Source organism: Amblyomma mixtum, chromosome 8 (assembly GCF_055824585.1).
Source record: "Amblyomma mixtum isolate Tamu chromosome 8, ASM5582458v1, whole genome shotgun sequence".
NCBI classification, from domain to species: domain Eukaryota; kingdom Metazoa; phylum Arthropoda; class Arachnida; order Ixodida; family Ixodidae; genus Amblyomma; species Amblyomma mixtum.
The window spans coordinates 133571780-133591277 of NC_143019.1; the positions used below are offsets into that span (position 1 = coordinate 133571780).

Here is a 19498-nt window from a genome sequence, read left to right on the forward strand (position 1 = left end):
GTGTTTATTCATAGCCACAGACTGATATGCGTTTCAATACATGTCAGATGTTTTGCTTCCCTGCTATTTACCTAAATCTCTTACAAAGTCGCGTACAAACCTATATTCAGTCATGCAGCATTTTATTATCTATACTGTACCTACCTCTATACCTTTTTTTATCCCCTATATATTCTCTGTGCGCTCATGTCTTCTAGGTTTACATAATGGCGTTTTTTTATTTTCATTTTTAGGATGCCTGTTACTGATACTGCAATGTCACTGATGCCTATAATCACTTTTTGAATATCGATTGTCACTGCTGATGTTCTTTTAATAAATTGTTCTTTGTACAAAACCATTTACGCTTTTCGTTCTCGAGCGAGCGCAGCTGCTAAGCAGTCGCGCCGCTCGCCACCGTGCACCATGCTACATCAACGGACACATCGGAATACAAAAGCGAGCGAGCAGATTCCGTAAGTACTTAGGAATTAAAGCGTGATTGCAGCGCGGGAGCAGTTAATCCCCAGTATTTACAAAGCTTGGATCGAGCTAGCGGCCGCCAGCACCAGGAACGCGCGAGTACAGTGCATTGTAGCGCGAGCAACCGGCCACAACCAGCCGCCTAAACGCGCGCCGCCATATTGGATTTTTGATGCGTTTACCGCCTCTCCCAGTTGCCGCCACCATCGTCTTCGAAAAAAAAACGTCCCTATTGGTACAGTGTACTAGAATAGGGGTAGTACCTCCATGGGTAGTACACTGTACTATTGGCTCTATGAGAGTGTCACTCCCTTGGCTTGGCCGAGTGCGTGGAGCCGGCGGACCGACATTTCAGCGTGCAAAAAGTGACGAGAGGAGAGGGAAAGACGCGAAGACGCGGAAATTCAAATTTTGACTGCAAATAACTAAGCTTCACAAAATGCATCAAAAAAATTTTTGCCGGAGGATATTTGTGAAGCTGCGTGCTTTAGCATCCTAGGCACACCGCATCTTTGTTGAGACCATAGAGTTTCTTACTATTACCTAGAGGGAAAGCTGGCAGCCCGTCTATGGGAGTTTGCATGGCGACCCCTCGAGACCACTTCAGCCACCATGGGCGCTCAAAGCATCATGGGGCGGTGAGCTACTTGTTGCGGAACTGCAACTTTTGGCCAAAAAATAATAGAGAAATAAAGCTGTTTGATAACTACAAACGCCCTAACATTCAATATCTTGTCTAACGATTGCAACAAACGAGCAGAAAAGCATTTAAGTGCAAAGTTTGCCCAAAATAAGAGACGATTCGCTCTCCTATTGGCCAAGTATTGAACATTATAAAAACTAATATTTTGTGCTCAACAGGCGCACTTTTAAAAGGAAATATGTTTTAAAAAAAAATTTAGTTGCTTAAATACTTCAAAAGGTTTTTTAATGGCATTTTAGAAAAGTGAAACCGTTTATTGGCGTTGTGTGTCGTTGCGGTTTCACTACTATGGTTTTTGCACACTGCGTTCGCGCGAAAGTCGTTTGCGCACACACAAACAGCGTTTTCGGAATGAAACGTCTTAGTAGTGTCACTATGTATTCCCGAAAAAATACGATTGTCCCGCAACAAGTAGCTCACCGCCCCATGATGCTTTGGGCGTCCATGGTGGCTGAAGTGCAGCGCCGCCAGCTTTCCCTCTAGGTAATAGAAACTCTATGGTTGAGACCGACTATGGCACCGCGAACGGCTTTGGGGCCGCGACGTCCTGAGAAGCAGACGACGCGCGCCTCTCGCCATAGCAACGCAGCGCATGCGCAGAGAGCAGTGGGAGTGAGATCAAGTGCTAAAAGTGTCTCCCACTCATAGTATACTGTGCTACTAATGAGCTTTGCATCTCATATCATCGATTTATTACTTAGCCACCGCTTCTATCTTTTTCTCTTATCAGTACCCAAAATATTTACCAAGGGGGCGCTCGCGACCACCCCACTTCTACGATGCTGCCATTATGCATCATCACTACGCATGTCACTACGTTTCCATGGCGTTTTCGAAATTTCCTGCTTCGCTCTAGCGAATGCGTGCCCCGCCTCCGTAGGTAGTCCGGAAGAAACGTGGGATAAACAAACGGCGCAGGTCGACCCGGTAGTTGAGAGCGGTTGCGTGCTGACCGGTGTAGGTGCGCGAGGCGGAAAGTGCGAAGCGACGCTCGGGCTTGCTCTGGAGAAGCGAGGCGGCGGCGACATGTCCTCACCTCGGGAGCTCGACATCGTACTCTTCGGGGCCACGGGCGTCACGGGCGTGTACGTGGTCGAGGAGCTGCACCGCGCCTCCGAGGGTCTGCGCTGGGGCGTCGCCGGCCGCAGCGCCGACAAGCTACGCCAGACGCTGCGCGCCGCCGCCAAGAACCTCGGGCTCGAAGGTGAGCGAGACGTATCACCGACGGATACGCTCGGTTTCCTGCACTGGCGTCGAGTTTCATCGGGCTCCGCCGCTTATCTGCGCGCTTGGCACGTCGAAGTAACGTGTTCGTAGACTCGGTGTCATGTCACGTCAAATGCCAAAGCAGCGTGTAGCGGAACCGCGGAGGCTCAAACCTGAGCTAGCAAAACGTGACTAGATATTTTGGGGGTTATGCCGCCCAGCGCGTCTTCGATGTAGACGTGAAATGCAGGCGCCGGTCTGTACTGGTCGGGGTTCTGGTGTGCGCCGGCCCGCGGGTGGTCGAAATTCATTCACTGCGGAATGAGCAAATTTATTGGTTTGATAATCGCTCACGTTCGCGATGGCTGTTCTTTGAAAGGAGCAGCTAATTAATTTTGATGCTTCTGCCCGGTTTCAAGACGGCACTTTTCCGAACCGTTGTTGTTAGTGGCTATCTATTGGTAATAAAAAAAAAGATAAAAATTGAAGGGGCAGATGTTGCTAGCCGCGGTATATGCCATCGAAACCTGAAGCACCTGAGCTGCAGCTAGCGGGAATAAAAGGACAGGGAGAAGGAAAGGAGGGGGGGTGGGGGGGAGCGATAGAAGGAAGGATAATTAAGGGTAGGGGGTGCAGTGTACACTATGTACAAGTACAGGATAAGTAATTGTTACCATGAAAGAATTGGAAGTATTGCGCGATGCAAGCAGAAGCGCGCACGCGAGAAGAATGTAGCATACCGTGTTTGACGAACGCTGTGTTCTTAGTACTTTCTTTGCTGCAGTGTAATACTTTGCTAGCGGTGTCGTCTATTCATATCGGTTGGCAGCTGCCTGCTTGCATGTGATAAATAAACTATGGGTGACGATCGTCGGAGCGGCCGATTGTGAATACTTACGAACGCACAGTGTAGGCGTCGACCCGCAGCTGGTGTTATTCGTTAAGACGGAAGATTTCGGTACGCAAAGCAGCGCACGTAGACGTGAGTCAGCGCATGGGTTACGCTTGTATTCATCCAAGGTCTGCTCTGTTACTTTTCTAAAACCATGAATGACGAAGGGTGACAGTGTGCACGCTCGGAAGGTTGAATTTCCGCTAGTCTGTGGACATCTAGAATGGGACTGTACCAGGGAAATCAGTCACAAGTTGCCGACGATCAGTGCAGATGCTTTCGATCCCATCGCGCTTTGCGTGCTTACGACAGTGCAGCACGCTGCTTTTGGGCTACACTATAGAGGCTTTGAAGCATGTAACCATGTGAAACCAGTGAAACTGTATGAAGCAATTTGATGAGACAGCGGTAGAGAAATGAGGGGCATATATGTTCAAAAGGAAGCGAACCGTAGTCATTGAAACTAAGAAAAACATAGGATATGTTGCTACCGATGTCTATACTCAAAAGCATAAGGAGGGCAAAAGCCGCTCGAGATCGAGCGGCCGTGTCAGTTGTCGCACGCTGCCACCCTCATGGGAAATGCGGAAGGTGGGACGAAGACGGTTTTATCCTCCACCTTGGCCCACTTCCACACGACATGCATGGTCGTGCGTTTGGATCTCAAGTGCGGTGCATAGCTGTCTATCTTCTACTTGATATATCAAATGGACTGCACGACTAAAATTCCGCTCTAACCGACGCCACCGTTAAAAAATAAAGGATCGTTCCCCTACGCTTGCATTTCATTGATTGATTATTGGGTTATTTCGTTTGTGAAGCTGCGCGCATGACCAACAATTCCGGATAAAGGTATTTTTGGACGGGAAAGAGTTTATGAACCCATTTTTTTTTTCACATATATCCACAGACCTCCCGTCAACAGTCCTGCATTTTTTTTTTTGCTATTGACGTTTAGCTATCGTCAAAAGCGCTCTCCATCGGTTTCTTATGCCAGTCATAATTGCTCCATGCGAGCGATGGAAAAATTTTAGAGGATAATGCTACGCATTGGAACAGTGGACCATTGCTCTCAGTGTTATCATAACAGTGCCTTAAAAATTTTTAATATTAAAACAATATTTGCCCAAGAATGTTGGACATGGCGATAGAGCACGCGGTTAGAGGCTTCGTTTCTCTGCCGCGGCGGCTGCATTGCGATGTGGGTGAGATGCAAAAATGGCCGTGTACCGAGATTTTTCCGGGTAGTGGGAATTAATGCGAATTCCTCCACTGCGCAGCATCTTTTGTGTGAACAGGCGCTATATCGGCCGCCATGTGTGGGACGAGAAAGTGCGGCAACAGCGGGACCGTTTTTCTATTCCGCTTATCGCCACCCGGCTCAGTGGTGTACACTGTATCTCCTCCCAAAGATGAGAAGAGCCGTTTGTTGTGGCTGGTAAGTTTAAATAGGGCACATGGACGATGACGGACCAACATGGCGCTGTGGTCGTCTTCCGCACTGTCCATCCTCGTCTGTGTGTGCTGCTGGATCCCAAAGATGGCGCTCGTGACGTTGCGCGCAAACTATTTATGTATAGTATATATAGGTGAATTAAAACTCTAATCTGGGCGAGTTGGTTCATAGCTTCAAAGGGGTACGTACTTGCTCAAAAGACGGGACGAAAACGTGGAAGCACAAACGACATGTATACAGTGCGCAACTTGCAACTGGTTTATTTCATAGAGAGCTACACATTTCGCTGTGTTTGACATCTAGGGTGTAAATGTGTAGCTCTCTATGAAATAAACCAGTTGCAAGTTGCGCACTGTACATGTCGTTTGTGTTTCCTCGTTTTCGTCCCGTATTTTGCACAAGTACGTACCCCTTTAAAGCATATATAGGGTGCGCAAAAATCGCTAAGGCATGGCTGGTTTCTCCACTGTGCCCGTTACAACTTTTTGCATGAGGCACCGGGAAAAAAACATCCCCCCCCCCCCCCCCCCCCCCCCCCACACGCAAACCGATGGCATCCATGTCGCCGACTGCGTGTCACGGCCCAATGGTCAGACATGGTTGAGCACGGGCCTTCCTCCAGTGGCCGGCTCGGTGCGCTCGGTGCATATAAGTGGGCACCGCTCAGTCGGGCCTGCACTTTCCTGCCTATTGTTCTCGGCTGCGTGTGGGAAAAGCACGAGGCGGCTGGGAACCTGGCATTCTCCATCGTCTGCTGCACATTTCATAAGCCGAAACATATGTGCCCTGCAAGTAGCCGGGGCGTGGGCTTCACGAGGCGGCTTTGTCGGATATGTTACGTGCTGGACGCGGAACGGCTGTTTCGTTAAGCACGCGTATATATGCGTATAGCTGTATACCCTAATAGCCGCACGTATACGGCCACTGTAGTGCAACAAACACAGGTTTGAAATGAAGGAAATAAGCAAACAGTCTACGTCTCCCGGTATGGAAGGAAGTGCCTTGCATCGGGGAAGTGTTTTAAGCCTTTAATGCCTCATCGTTGTAAGCAGGAGTTGTCGACAGAAATGTCACGCTTTTCAATTGGTCCAAATGGTCGTGACGTCACAGTGCGCGAGTTTCAAACGTAACCATGCAACCGAAGGGATGGTGTAGTGATGCTACAAGTGAAATAAATAAAATAAATAAACAGATGGCGTTCTGTGGACTCCCTGGCAGCGTTGCAAGACGCTGTCGCGTTCCACTCTTAGAGGCGAAGCTTAACATCTTAACCACACATCAGTGACACAAGCAGCAACACTGCGCTTATGGCTTTCGCTTCACTGCTCTTTAGGTCAACAAAGTGCCCCCTGAATTTTTTTCTAAAAGGTGGGACTTAATAAAAATAATTAAAAATAAAGCGTCCCGGCCCGTGCCACTTAAATGGCAGCAAGTGTGCGAACAGAGAAGCGTAAAACCCATGTATTCACCGTGGCGGAGCTGCATTGGCTGATTTCTAATGGAGCGACAGCCTGTTTTTCACTTTGACAAGCTTTACGTCAGTCACCTTCGTAGCATATATGCCTCTTCCTGCATTTGGGCATGCCTTAGGACCGCGCTTGAGCCACGAGCACCACGGCAGTAACTGTCCCACATACATCTCGGTGGACAGCCGAACCGCGCCCTAAGGGAAGGGAGGAAGGTAGGAGTGAAAGAAGAGAGAGAGAAAGAGGTGCCGTAGTGGAGGTCTCCGGAATAATTTCCACCACCTGTGGATCTTTAACGTGCACTAACATCGCACAGCACACGGCGCCTCTTGCGTTTCGCCTCCATCGAAACGCGGGCCGGTTGTAGTAGATTCCGGATATTTTGAATTTTTGGCTATATGGAACACAAAGCTCACCCCTTCAAAAATCTTGTTAAAAGCGTGAGAAGGTCGCGCAGCATATCGAATTCCAATCTCGCCGGTCGTTCGATAGGAGCGTCGCGGTCCTGCGAGAGGCGCTTCTCCTAATGGCTCTCTTTTCGCGCGCGGACGTATGGGTCGTCTGCTCGGCCTTGAGTGGCGGCGCGTGTCAAACCACGTGACGAGGTGGACGTGGGGCGTGCTCTGGGAGTTTGGAGTGCTGTTTTCCCACGCCACGTCGCTGTCGTGCAGTGAAGCCAATCTAACTAAAGCGTAACGGCCCCTCGCCTGGTTAATTGCTTTGCTCGCTTCTGTGCCGAAGGCGCTGCGGAGACCAATTTTAATCGTCGATTATTTTATTTGCAGAGTATTGGCAATGGTATTAGACATCGAATGATGGACAGTGCCTAATTGCAAAGCATCGTCCGTTGCGGCATCGATGTCAAACAGGTTAGGCCTATCAACGTGTAGCGAGCGGTGTGCTGTCAGCGTGCTGACGTGTAGCACGTCGCTGTTGAAAGCGCGCCTCTGGCGTTGGTGCCGTGTATTTTTTGCTTCTAGATTACTGATAAGCTTATCTATTGCAGAAGGATGATGAATAGCTGGGCGAGTTTGTAATAATTCATCGTGGGGGGGGGGGGGGGGTACAGCGCGAAAGAAAGAAGCAGTCAGTGTGTCAACCATACAGCCTTCATTGGCGTTAGTTGATAAAGAGGTATCATTTTTAGATAATTCGTTATTTTTTTCACTTGGGTTTTTCAGGGGGGGGGGGGGTGGGGGGGGGGAGGAAGAGAGGTATGAAGTAGGCCTTCGATCGGACTTTGCCACGTGGCGGATGAGTTGCGATTGTTGTTGATCTTGCTGGACCAATGCTCTTTGCTGTGTATTCCCACGTGATTGTTGTCTATATGTTTGCTCCTTTCAATAAAAAAAAATCAGTTTCGAGTCAGTCAGCGCTCGTCTGTGTAGTCTTCTTGCTTCGTGCTTCGGCTTGTTCGCGCTGTACCCCCCACGATGACTTATCTGTTGCCAATTTTTATGTATCAAATTAGCGATATATATCCCGTTCAGGTTCGATATACCAGGTGCCCCAGCTAAATGTAACCAAGCTTTTAAAAAACATGGGATGCCCTAGCCGTCTGAAACCAACTGAGGGTTCTTTAGAGTCGCATGATCTAGTCTGCAGTATTTTTTTTCGTTCTTCAAGGTTACATAATTATTTAAGCTTATTAACTAACTTTTTAATTATTGTAAATGGAAAGTTGTACATCGCTTTAAAAAACGGCTGACTGAAACATTTGCAGCAACGTACTATTTACGGAAAGTAGTTTTCTTACCGGCCTTTAACCGTAATTCGGACAATAAGAAAAAGCTTCCACGTGACAACGGTGCCTCTAAACGTCCCAAGATGCGCCTTAGAGAATAAAATCCTGTTTTTTCTGAAGTCCTCTCCTCGATGAGACTTCAGGTGCACATTGGGACAGAGATGCGAGCGAGCAGCTGGTCACGTGATAACTTTCTTATAAGGCCAATAAATAAAGCTACGTAAATCGTACCGTGATGGAAACAGCACTACTAGCGGTTTTTCGAGGCGATCTAAAACTTTTTCATTTACACTTTTTTCCTCCAGTCAATAATTAAAAAGTTAGCTAATTAAGCTTAACTAATTAATTAACTTTGAAGAATTAAAAAATACCCGAGACTAGGCCATGCGACTCTGAACAACCTTCAGTTGGTATCACTGCACTAGGAGACTTAGTCTTTTTTTAAAAGGTTGGTTACATTTAGCTGGGACACCCGGTATATCTTGGTTCGACTGTATGCCTGAGTCTTGAGGCCCGGGCACGCTTGTTGGGCACACCCTACAGGTAGGCCAGCAGCGTTATATAACAGTGTTTTTTTTTTGTTTTTTTTCCCTCGTTTTCTAACGCTTCTGAAACGGTGCGAGTAAACTTAACCATAACTTTTGAGTCGTAAATTTAACCAACATACTCGACTTTCGCTGAAATGGTAAAACAAAGACTACGTATCAGTCAATTTTTCGAATGCACAATTTCATCCAACGCTCTGCTCACGTATATGCTCTTTGTTCGGCCGTGTTGCAGATATACGAACAGCGGCGGAGCGATTTTATCCGAGTACGCTTGCCCTCTGAGTGGCGATAAATTGATATTGAGTTTGACGTGCTGTGCGACATGCGATGTCGCGTGTCGCATATCTTCATCCCCTTTCTGCGGTCCCCTCGAACGCGGCGCAGTCAGGGCGCTCCGTGAATAACCGCCTCGGAGAACACAATGGATCGTTGTGAACCCTTAAAGGTGCACTGAAGAGGAATCCGAACTCGTCTTTTTACCGCGGGAACTCGATGTACACGTTCCGAGCGTTCTTGGAAACTTTCAATTATTGCCCTGTACGGCTGATTTCAATGATTTAAATCGGATTAACGTCGGGCTCCCGCCTTTCTTTTTTTTAAATTTCCCGCTAACGGTGGGAGGAGTCGACCCACCTTTCACCCAGTCCCGTGGCGGCTTGCCGTTGTGCCATCGGCAGAGTGATACGTAGTGATCGGGGAAAGCAAAGAGTCCACGCGCATTTTTATTTCCGTGGGCCTAATTTGCAGCTGTGTAGTCTGACTAGACTGTTTATTCACGGAAACCTAGAAGAAACAAAATAAAGGCGAAAGCAAAGTCAACACGCGTATACCTGGAAGGCATTCCATGCGTTGGTCTCCCACTGTATGCGGGAAATTCAAAAAAAAAAAAAAGGCAGGAGCCGGACGTTAATCCATTTAATTAGGGAAATCGGCTACACAGGGCAGTAAATAGACGTTTCTAAGAATGTTCGGAACGTGTAGATTGAGTTCCCGCGGCAAAAAGACGAGTTCAGATTCCTCTTCAATGCACCTTTAATTTGCGCTGCCATAGAGGTGGTTGCACTCGATCGAGTAACTCTATTGAATAGGTTAACCCTGCGTCTAATCCCGCGAACGGACAAAGGCGAAACGGTTGCCGAGCTGATAGCGGCTTATCGTATCTAGAAGGGTGTCGTCGCTTATGTGTGAGACATTCAACCGTGGAAATCAGCTGCCTGAATGTGAGGTGGGCCGCTTTCGTGTAGCGTCCAACAGGCCTTGTTTCACGTGGCGTCGTTATGTGTGCGAGCAGAAGTGAGTCAGTTTATCGCTTGTTTCGCGGGGAAATTTCCAGCTGTAAGCAAGCGCTTGCGTTGCTTCACAGGGGTCTGTCTATTGCTCATTGCAGTCAATTGGCGCGCTTGCAACTGAAAGTGGCAGCCAACAAGAGTCACACGGCACGATGACGACTAGTAATTGAACTTCATTAGAAGCTGCTTGCGCCCTTACGTCGAGTTTTGTGTCATTATTTTTTATGGTTCTGTTTACCGTGACCCTTACACGTCTGTCTGTGCACAACCAAGCATCACCCGCCGCGGTGGCTCAGGGGCTACGGCGCTCGGCTGCTGGCCCGAAAGACGCGGTTTCGATCCCGGCCGCGGCGGCCGAATTTCGATGGAGGCGAAATTCTAGAGGCCCGTGTGCTGTGCGATGTCAGTGCACGATGAAGAACCCCAGGCGGTCGAAATTTCCGGAGCCCTTCACTACGGCGTCCCTCATAGCCTGAGTTGTTTCGGGACGTTAAACCCCAAGAAACCAAGAACAATATATACACATGTTAATTAGAGCTGCATATTGGCACATATGTGTAGAAAGAATGAAACCATAATCACTTAGCAAAAGAAAAATAAAGGATTCTCACTACACAATACAATGACATGACAAAGACACTTGAAAAGAAAACATAGAAATAACAGAATAACACTAGCATTCTGCAAAGCGACTGGGCTTTCGCTGCGTAAAAAAAAAAAAAAAATCACTGAAAGCTTAAGAAAGAAAGTAAGGTAAGAGTTTCTGAAATGTGACATACTGGGGTGTTATATCCTGTCTGAATAGATCATTCTATTCAAACCCAAATCAAATGTGTCGTAATTCTGTTTGCTGGCTCATTCAAACCTATACTTATTTTTCGGTTTAGCGCTTATACCACGAGTTCCAGCACACATTGGAAGCGCTGTCTTTCCGACGATTTTGTGGTGTACGTCCACTAGTGGTCGCAGACTCAGGTGTGTCACAGCGCAGACGTTGCGCTGCTGTCAGAGCGGTCGTATACGAATGGCCGCAGCTCGCGCGGAGCTGTGTGCAAGATGCGCCGCCTGAGGGAATGCTCAGTTAATTAGGACACGCAGAGGCACAGTGAACGACTGTGCTAATACCAGGTATATATAGCACAGTGGCGACAAAGGCTTCAGGGACAGCGCGTACCGAAGCTTCGATTACATAACCGGACACGTAACGAATCTAGGCTGAATGGTTGGGGGGTTGATGGGGCTCTTGGTAATGCTTGTTAGAAAAGGGCTACTACCAGCCGAAAAATGGCGTGCACACAACAGAACAGCAGAGAATACAGCCCGTGCCCTATGCTATTCGCTGTTGTGTGTACGTTTCTTTTCTTTTTTTGACTAGTAGTAACCTCTTGAACACGACGAAGACGTTGTGGAAACGTTTGAACGACAGCTATAGCTAGAGCGGATCGTTCCATCCAAGCAGCCTTTTACATTACGACGAGGTACAGGAGGTCTGGTTGCAGCGTGATGTGCATACCAGGTGTTTCAGGGAAAGGTTTAAACAATCCTCACAAATAGTTTTTTGGGGTTTTTTTTTCAGCATACCAGTGTTGTCGGACACCTGAAAACCGGCAAATAGTTTTTAAAGCTGGTTAATTAATCTTTAGTAACTAAGTTCTTAACTATTAGCGTTAAGCGTCTAGTTCCAATTAGAGACTTGTAGCCGGTCTTTAGTAATAGCCATATCAGATTTTAGAATTTCGAAAACGCGATTACCCTGGGCTATAGTGAATTAGAATATACCCTGGGCGCTGTGGCTCGACAAAATTTAGCTCTTTTGACTAGTTACGTGCTCTGGAAAGGTTGCTTTGCCTGCATGCTTTTCGAAAGCGCATGTATATTTTGGCACGATGTCGCCATATTCTGTCGAGCCACAGCGCCGAGGATAATCGCGTTTTCGAAATTCTAGAAACCGAAATGACCACTACTAACGACCGACTACAAATCTCTGATTGCAACCAATTTCCTAGCTTTAATACTTAAGAAGTTAATTATCAGAAATTAGTTGATCAGCTTACTAATGACAATTCACCGGCTTTCCGGTGTCTGTCAACACTGGTAATACTACGCCGAAAAAGCCATATTTTTACCCCCCCCCCAAAAAAAAAAAACAAACATAAAAACAAACAAACTATTTCTAAAATCAATTTCCCTGAAACAGCTGGTATGATATACAGTTGGCCAAGGTCAAGCACTATTGTAGAGTTGTTCTATTCTTCCGACAGTGAATATGAGGAAACCGATAGTGTTGTCTTTTGCCGCAGCTCGCTGTTTGGACCGACCGCAGTAGAATGCCGGAGTACTATAAAAGGACGCGAGTCCCGGCCTCCGCGTAACTGCAGCAGTATGACTTGGCAGCGGCGAACGAGCAGCATATCTGCCTGCATGCTTAGCGCAGCAGGCAAAGGCGCCGACAAAACACGCTCGGATTCGCCTTCCCCGTAGTTTGCCCATCGCCCACGCACCATTCTTGCGTCGTCTGAAAAAAAAAAAAAAAGAGTTTTGTGTGAACTCACACGCACGCACACGGGCGGCCTTCACAATATGGCAGCTACAACACAAAACGCAGAAGGTTACCTGCTGTTGCGTAGTTTTCAACGCTTTTTTTCTCGCAAAATGACATCGGACCCGTCGACAAGAGCGAAGACGTTCCTACATTCACCTTCAATATTTACGAGCATGTTAGCGTCGTCTGCGCGTCGTCTGCCGAAAGCCGTCTAACGAAAGCCGTCTGCCGAAAGCCGTCTAACGAAAGCCGTCTGCCGAAAGCCGTCTGCCGAAAGCCGTCTGCTCAAAGCAGACGGCGGTTGTGCACAACCATGGAGGAAGGAAAAAAAATTTCCTTCCTCCATGTGCACAACTTCTTTGCACCTCCTCGGTGGCTGCTGTCATGGTTCCTTGCACCAAAGCGACACCACGGCTGCACGCAAATCAATCGCGCACTGCGGTGCAGGGGGTGTTTGAATCGAGGGATTTGGTGCAGTGCACCACAGCTCAATCGAATGTAGCTACTAACTGCTCAGAGCGGCGGAACTACGCCCTCGTCGCCAGCCAGGTGACGGGCAGGCAGTGACCTCGCCACATTCTCTCCAGCCATCTCTTTCCGCGAAAACTTCCTGCTTCCATTTCTACACCCGCAGGGGGGGATATGGGCGGCGTTTATTTCAAGGCCGAGACATCAGTGCAGGGGAAAAAAATATCGAGGCTTTATTTTCTGCTTATCGGATGAGACGCACACGCGGTTACGCATTTTTGTGACTCATGTACGTTATGCACGTTTCTTACCAGCCTTTTTTTAACCAGGAAAGCGACGAGCGAGAACGGAGCCGGCGACGGGGACGAACGCCGTAGGTGGGCGTAGTACGCAGATAGGCCACGACCGGTTTTGTGTTACTCTGAAACTGTATGAGAGCTCTGTCTTGCCGAGAGGGTTTCCGCGAGAGTTGTTCTAGACGTATTCGCCTGCATTCCGAACGAATTATCGTCGATCGTAGCCAGACACGGGTCACGTGCCTAGCGCTACGGATCCATGGTGCGGATTGGCGCTTTCATGTTCGGAGCTCATATTGGGCGGGCGCATCCTAGTTTTCGTGGCGCCGCTTTCTTGGAGCCACATGCCGCTATATACGTCAAGCAGAACGGTCACGCGCGGCTGGCGAAGAGCGTTCGTCTCGGTCGTTTTGGGATCGCGCGCCCGCAGACACTTGGGGCGACACATTTCGCGCGTTGCTCGTAGTGACTCGGAGGCGTCACCTACCCCGCCAATCTTGGTCGAGGCACAAGCACGTGCACTCTATACGGGAACGCCTTTTTCCACTGCCGTTCACCGTCACGGCATATCTCTTATAAAAATGGTCTATAGACTTCTTATTGACTCTATTGACTTCCTATAGGTATTGCTTTTTGTCTATTCATAGTCTATAGACTGTCACTTCACTTCACTTTATTACCTTAAAGACCCCCCAGTTAGGGGGTATTACATAAGGGGTGGGTACAGATAGAATCAAACTTTATGTACAAAGATGGTATTCGTTAAATATGGCAGTTATACAATTCAAAAATGAGGATGGACAGGTGGTTGCAGCGACGTCGTGTGGAAGGCCGTTCCAGTCCTTGGCTGAGCGAGGAAAGAATGATGCAGCAAACGTTGTGGTATGAGTCTGTGGACGGGAAACTTGCAGGGGATGACCAAGGCGGAGTGAAATGCGTGCTGGAGGGCTAATGTAGGGTGGAATACGCAATGAGCTGTAAAAAAAACTTCTGAAATAAACACATACTGGCGATGCGACGACGACAGGCAAGGTTTGTTAGGCTCAACTCCGCTTTTAAAGATATGCTGATCTCATATGAATAAGATGAATGAATGAATCTAGTGGCTCGGTTCTACAGCGATTCTAGTGATGTTAATAGATTTGGTTAGGGCTCCAAATGAAAAGTCTACTAAAAGTGTATGGTCATAAATCTATAGATTGTCTATAGACTGTCTATGGCATTTGTGTTGCCTATAGACTTTTGTCTATAGTCTTTATAGACAGAAGTCTGTAGACACTCTATAGACTGTCTAAAACTTATTTCGTAAGGGATATAGTTAAAAGCAAACGAGTTTATGTTCGGGAAGCACGTATGCAAACAGATCTTCGACCCACAATTTCGATCCTCTTGTCAGCACGGCTAGCGGCAAACTTCCCTGTTTATAATGTTCGCCATCCCGAAGTGTGGTATGTCGCAAATGCAGAACCAAATATGGACATCATATGCTGAAATGTCTACTGCGCACACTTCTAAATCGCGTATTAAAGGAAACTAACACTGACACATCTGGTATATCACCAAAAGAACTGCGTGAAATGTTTGTATAATGATGCCATGCAGTGACTTTTTAAGGCGGGAGCCTTTAATGTCTCATCGTTGTAAGCAGCAGTTGTCGACAGAAAATGTCACGCTTTTCAATTGGTGGAAACTGTCGTGACGTCACAGTGCGCGAATTTCAAACGGGGCCAATTGCACTTTGGCTAGTAACCATACAACCAATTGAAGCGATCATATAGTGATGCTCCAAGTGGGACTGAGCTTAGTTAATTGCTTAATTACCCAATTAGCCTAATTAGCTTTACTAGTCAGGCCATATAAATAAATAAAAGCGATTAAGAAATTGGTCGAGCTCAGGAATCGAACCCCGGTCTTCGGCGTGAGAGACGAGCATGCTATCCACTCCGCCATGCCAGCTCGATGGTTTGGAATGAACAAAGGCGCGTCTAGTGAATACGGTGTCTTCGCTCACTCTCATCCTCCTGCATTCCCTTCCGGCGAGGTTTAGGTGCCCACCGACAAATGAGAGACAGATACATTTCCTTTCCTCAAAAACCAATTTACCGACGAGCGAGGCGTAGAACCGAATGGGCGATGGCGTTCTATGGACTCCTTGGCAGCGTTGCAAGACGCTGTCGCGTTCCACTCTTAGGGGCGAAGCTTAACATCTTAACCACACATCAGTGACCACACTTTAGGTCAAAAAAGTGCCCCCCTGAATTTTGACGGGTGTCCACCGAGATATATGTGACACAGTTACTGCGTAATTTCCTTTCCTCAAATACAATTTTCATTTTCTTCATTACGGCTCCTCTTTATCTATCTTCTTTCACTCCCACCTCCCTTCCTCTACGGTGGGGTTCAGGTGTCCACCGAGATGACAGAGAATTACTGCGCCATTTCCTTTCCTCAAAAAGCGTTGCGTTCAAAGGGCAAAGCATCGCGCCGAACGGGTGGTGGCGTTCCGTGGACTCCCTGGCAGCGCTACAACGCGCTGTCGCGTTCCACTCCTAAAGGCGAAGCTCAAGCGTCATTAATTATCAGTTAATTAGCATTCAGGCATTAATCAGTAATTCACAATTAATTAGTGATTTGCCATCACTTAGTAATTAGTACTCAAATATATGTGACGCCACCAGTGCCACAGAAACAGCGAAGGTGGTGCGGAAAACGCTTCCGCCTCTACCCACTTTAGACAGTCAAAGTGCCCCCTGACTTTTTTTTTTGCCTGGTGCTTTCCAGTTTCTAGCGATTTTGCTTAACTCGTGTTTTTCCAAGTGCATTGTACTTCCTTAGCCGCACGCTTCTACACTGTAAACAAAAATATACCCAAAAGGGAGTATAAATGGTGGCAGCCACCCTTTTTACTCCATTTGTGAAAACATTTACTCCATGAATAGGGAGTGAAAAGGTGGACTGTCGTCCATTTTACTCCCGTGAGGGAATAATGGAGTAAAAATGAGAATTTACCTGCATATACTCCAGTCTAGAAAGGGAGTTAATTGTGCCGAATACTCCACCAGTGCCGAAATGGAGTAAAAAACACCATTTTGTGCACTCCGCCCCGCACTGCAAACTCAAATAAGCCCAAATAGGAGTATAAATAGCTTGTGTCCGCTTTTAAACTCCTTATTGAAAATTGCGCAATCGACTTTAAGTAGTAAAGATGAGGAAATCCTCCTTTTTTACCGCTGTCGCGAAATGGAGGAGTAAAATAAAGTATTCACATGATTTTACTACTTTTCCAAGCAGGAGTATATTGGCTTCAATACTCCTTCAGACCCTTTATGCACTCCTTAGTGTCTGCCCGCCGCCTAGTGGCAGCTGCCGGTTCGCTGCACTTGCAGGTGACGACGCCTGCTCGCTTCTGCTTTTTCTGCTTCAAGCCCGTTTGTCATGTTACAAGACACCGGATCGTCGCAGCCTTGCGCAGCAGTGTGCTCTGCACAGACAGTGCCTGTGAAGTCTGCAGTGTGTTCGGAGGACGCTTGGTGTTGCATCGCCTACGACGCAGTCCGCGAGAGGCTTAGCCAGCTTAGCTCAGTCGATCCAACATGGCGGTGTGTGACGCGTCGACCTGCCCGCAGCCGCCAGCATGGTGCCGCCAGCTTGCCGCCCGCTCCTTTTCGCGCGCTTGTCGGGACATAAGAGACTGGACATCATCGACCTTAGCAGCAAGATGCTGCAATGAACGTCTCACTCAAGCCAGCAATATGTGCAGAAGCAGCGGCTGGTCGTTCATTGTCTACGCAGCGTACAAGTGTTGGCTGCTGCCATTTCGCCGCGCCGACATGGCGGTGTGTGTGTGACGCATCAGTTTTCTCGACACCGACGGCCCCTCGTTCTTTCGCTGTATTACAGCAAGAATACAAAAGACCGGATTATCATCGTCGTGTATAGCGGTAAGCAGTATTAAACTCTCCTTTGATGCCACATACGCGCATGCACTTAACGCCGCTCCCTTTTCAGTGTGCGAAGGCTTGCTGTGAACCACGGGTGCACGGAGACGAAAGGCTTCATCGTCGTCCGGAGGCGCCAGATCACACAGAGGTCATTAAGTAAGCATCTTGAAATTTGTTGTTGCATGCGGCTGAAAAAGAGTGTGGCACTGCAGTCGTGGCTGTTTACGTTAATATGTACGACTGGAAGTAGGGTCAATTCTTCTAGGGACCAAATTTTCTCCATGCGTTCACGCCCCATGAATATGGAAAAGCTGTACAGGCAATGAGCAGGTGAAAATGCACAGCCTTGGGGTCCGGAAATTTTTGTCACGTTATTACGAACAGTGCTGAGAACAAAACATTGCCTGCCCTAATGTGTTGCTTCATTTCCTGTGTTTTAAGAGGGCCTTGTTATGCAAAGAATGCAAGCGATTTTTTTCTTTTCAGTCATAGCACAGGACATGGCGAAGCCTTAGCGCTCAAGCAGATTGCCTAAATTGTTACATTTTCCGAGTTGGTGGCGTCTTACCGTAGCAGCGATTGTCGGCAGCGGACATGAGGTGGCAACCATACTGAGCGTTGCCTTTCTGGATCGTTAGGCGTCTAGTTCCAAAATGTGGTATCTCGTAAGCTCTTCGCATTTGAAAAATGTGAAAAGAAGTTTCCTCTTCGCGTGCAGTTTCCGAACACATTCCATTATGTGAAACTCGTGGAGGCAAGCGTTCCGGTTCGGACTGCTGATCCCGGGAAGGTAGCGAAAGAAAAAAAAATAAAGCATACGCTAGAATACAAGATCCCCTGCTCGAACTGGACATAGTACATTGGCGAAACCAAGCACTTCCCCGAAAAATTGAAGCAGCACAAAGCGGATGTCAAACAAATGAAGGAACGAAGCGCGGGTTGACAAGACTGACTTCAAGGGAACTCTTGTGCTGGACACTGAGCCGCACCCGCGCAGGACGCTCTTACTTGGGTCACGGCGCATTCAGCAGACGCCAGGAAATGTTATACTCTCCCTAGAAACCCTATCCCCCTCTTGCATCAACTGTCTACGAGCAGTGACCCGGCGGATGACTAATCGAAGGCTTAAAAAACGCGTTGTGACTCGCTCGCAGTCACACCTGGTAAGAACCAAGAAGGTTCCGTCGTGTTTTTTTTTTTAGCTTTTTTTTTGTTGGCGTTCTTTCCTACTTAAATTCCTTTCCCAGCCAGATAGACCTGTGTAGAATGTTTTCTTTTGAATCCTGGCAACGAATGTGAGGGCAAAGCATAACAGACGACAGGTGGCGGCGAAGGGTGGGTCTGGTGGTAGCTTTCTATTCCTAACAGTGCCTGCTACGTTAGTCACCCTTGCCCTGCCTTTGACCTGTACCAAGCTTTGCGCTTTGTATCAAGCGGCCGTGCCTGTACACAGAATGACGACGCCCTCAAAATGCACGGCTGCGGGTTCTCCCATCAAGGAAATAGCGCTTTGCATACACGCAGTGGAAGCTCACATGCAGTCTTTTGTTTGCATGTTCTGATTTCAATAATTGGTCCTGATATGGTGCCTGGAACGTGTGGGGAACCTTCTGACAAGTGAAAAAGAAAATTATATCGCAATGCTTCTTGCAGTGCCGGAACGCAGACAAAGGCAGCGCGAATGCGCAAGTGCCTCAGTAAGACCATTTTATATTTTTAGTTTTATTCTTTACGGGAGAAATGTTCCCCATCGACGCTGCTTCCCATTCGCCGTATTGCCTTAACGTTTACGAAAGCGGCTCTCTGGAATTTTTGATTCCCTGAAAAACGCGTTTAGCCGCTGTCATGCGACTGGGTACAGATATGTATTATAGCTAGTTGATTACCTACTATGTTCTACTAGCTAATCTTTTGTCACGAGAAACGTTTAAACTTCAACACCTACTTTATTGAAAAGTGCACTCTGAACTGCTTTGGGAACTTGACTTCTACACTTGAAGCACATCATACTTCAAGCTTAGAGGTGTAATTCCTCTGATGCACTTTTTTTCCTAATCTTTCTTTCAGAAAGAGCCTCCTTTGACGTCGTGCCTTTTAACCAGCGATAGCATGACATGCCCGTATGTTGACAGCAAAGCATTTCAAGGTTCCCTCCTTGCTTTCAAGTGTGGCATCTCTATTTTTATTCCTTGGGATATTTCAACTCTGCACCCAAAGACAGCGCGGGTTAAGGCACTCTTCTTCTTTTCTACAGGGGCCAAGACATTGGTTCTCTGTAACCATCGAAAGCAAGCTGCCGAACACTTGGTTCAAATGTTTTGTACACAATAAAATATTGTTTGAAATAAATCACTGCAATTTCATCGACGCATTTTTCCTGGGAAGGCTTTAAAATGAGCCTTCCATAGGAATACTTCATTTCAAATGGGCTTCCTCATCAAGTGAAATAATAAACTCGTCTGGGCATCATGAATGTTACCTTATA

The 19498-nt window shown here is 47.5% G+C and overlaps 1 protein-coding gene across 1 annotated transcript in view; it reads left to right on the plus strand.

The window, feature by feature from the left end:
- Positions 1–1992: 1992 nt before the first annotated feature.
- LOC149334523 (saccharopine dehydrogenase-like oxidoreductase) overlaps positions 1993–19498 on the plus strand; it is a 79297-nt gene continuing 61791 nt past the window's right edge. Inside the window, exon 1 of the mRNA XM_089555159.1 lies at positions 1993–2369. Within this exon, the coding sequence (XP_089411285.1) occupies positions 2192–2369 (178 nt within the window). The 5' untranslated portion in view covers positions 1993–2191. The remainder of the gene's footprint in view (positions 2370–19498) is intronic.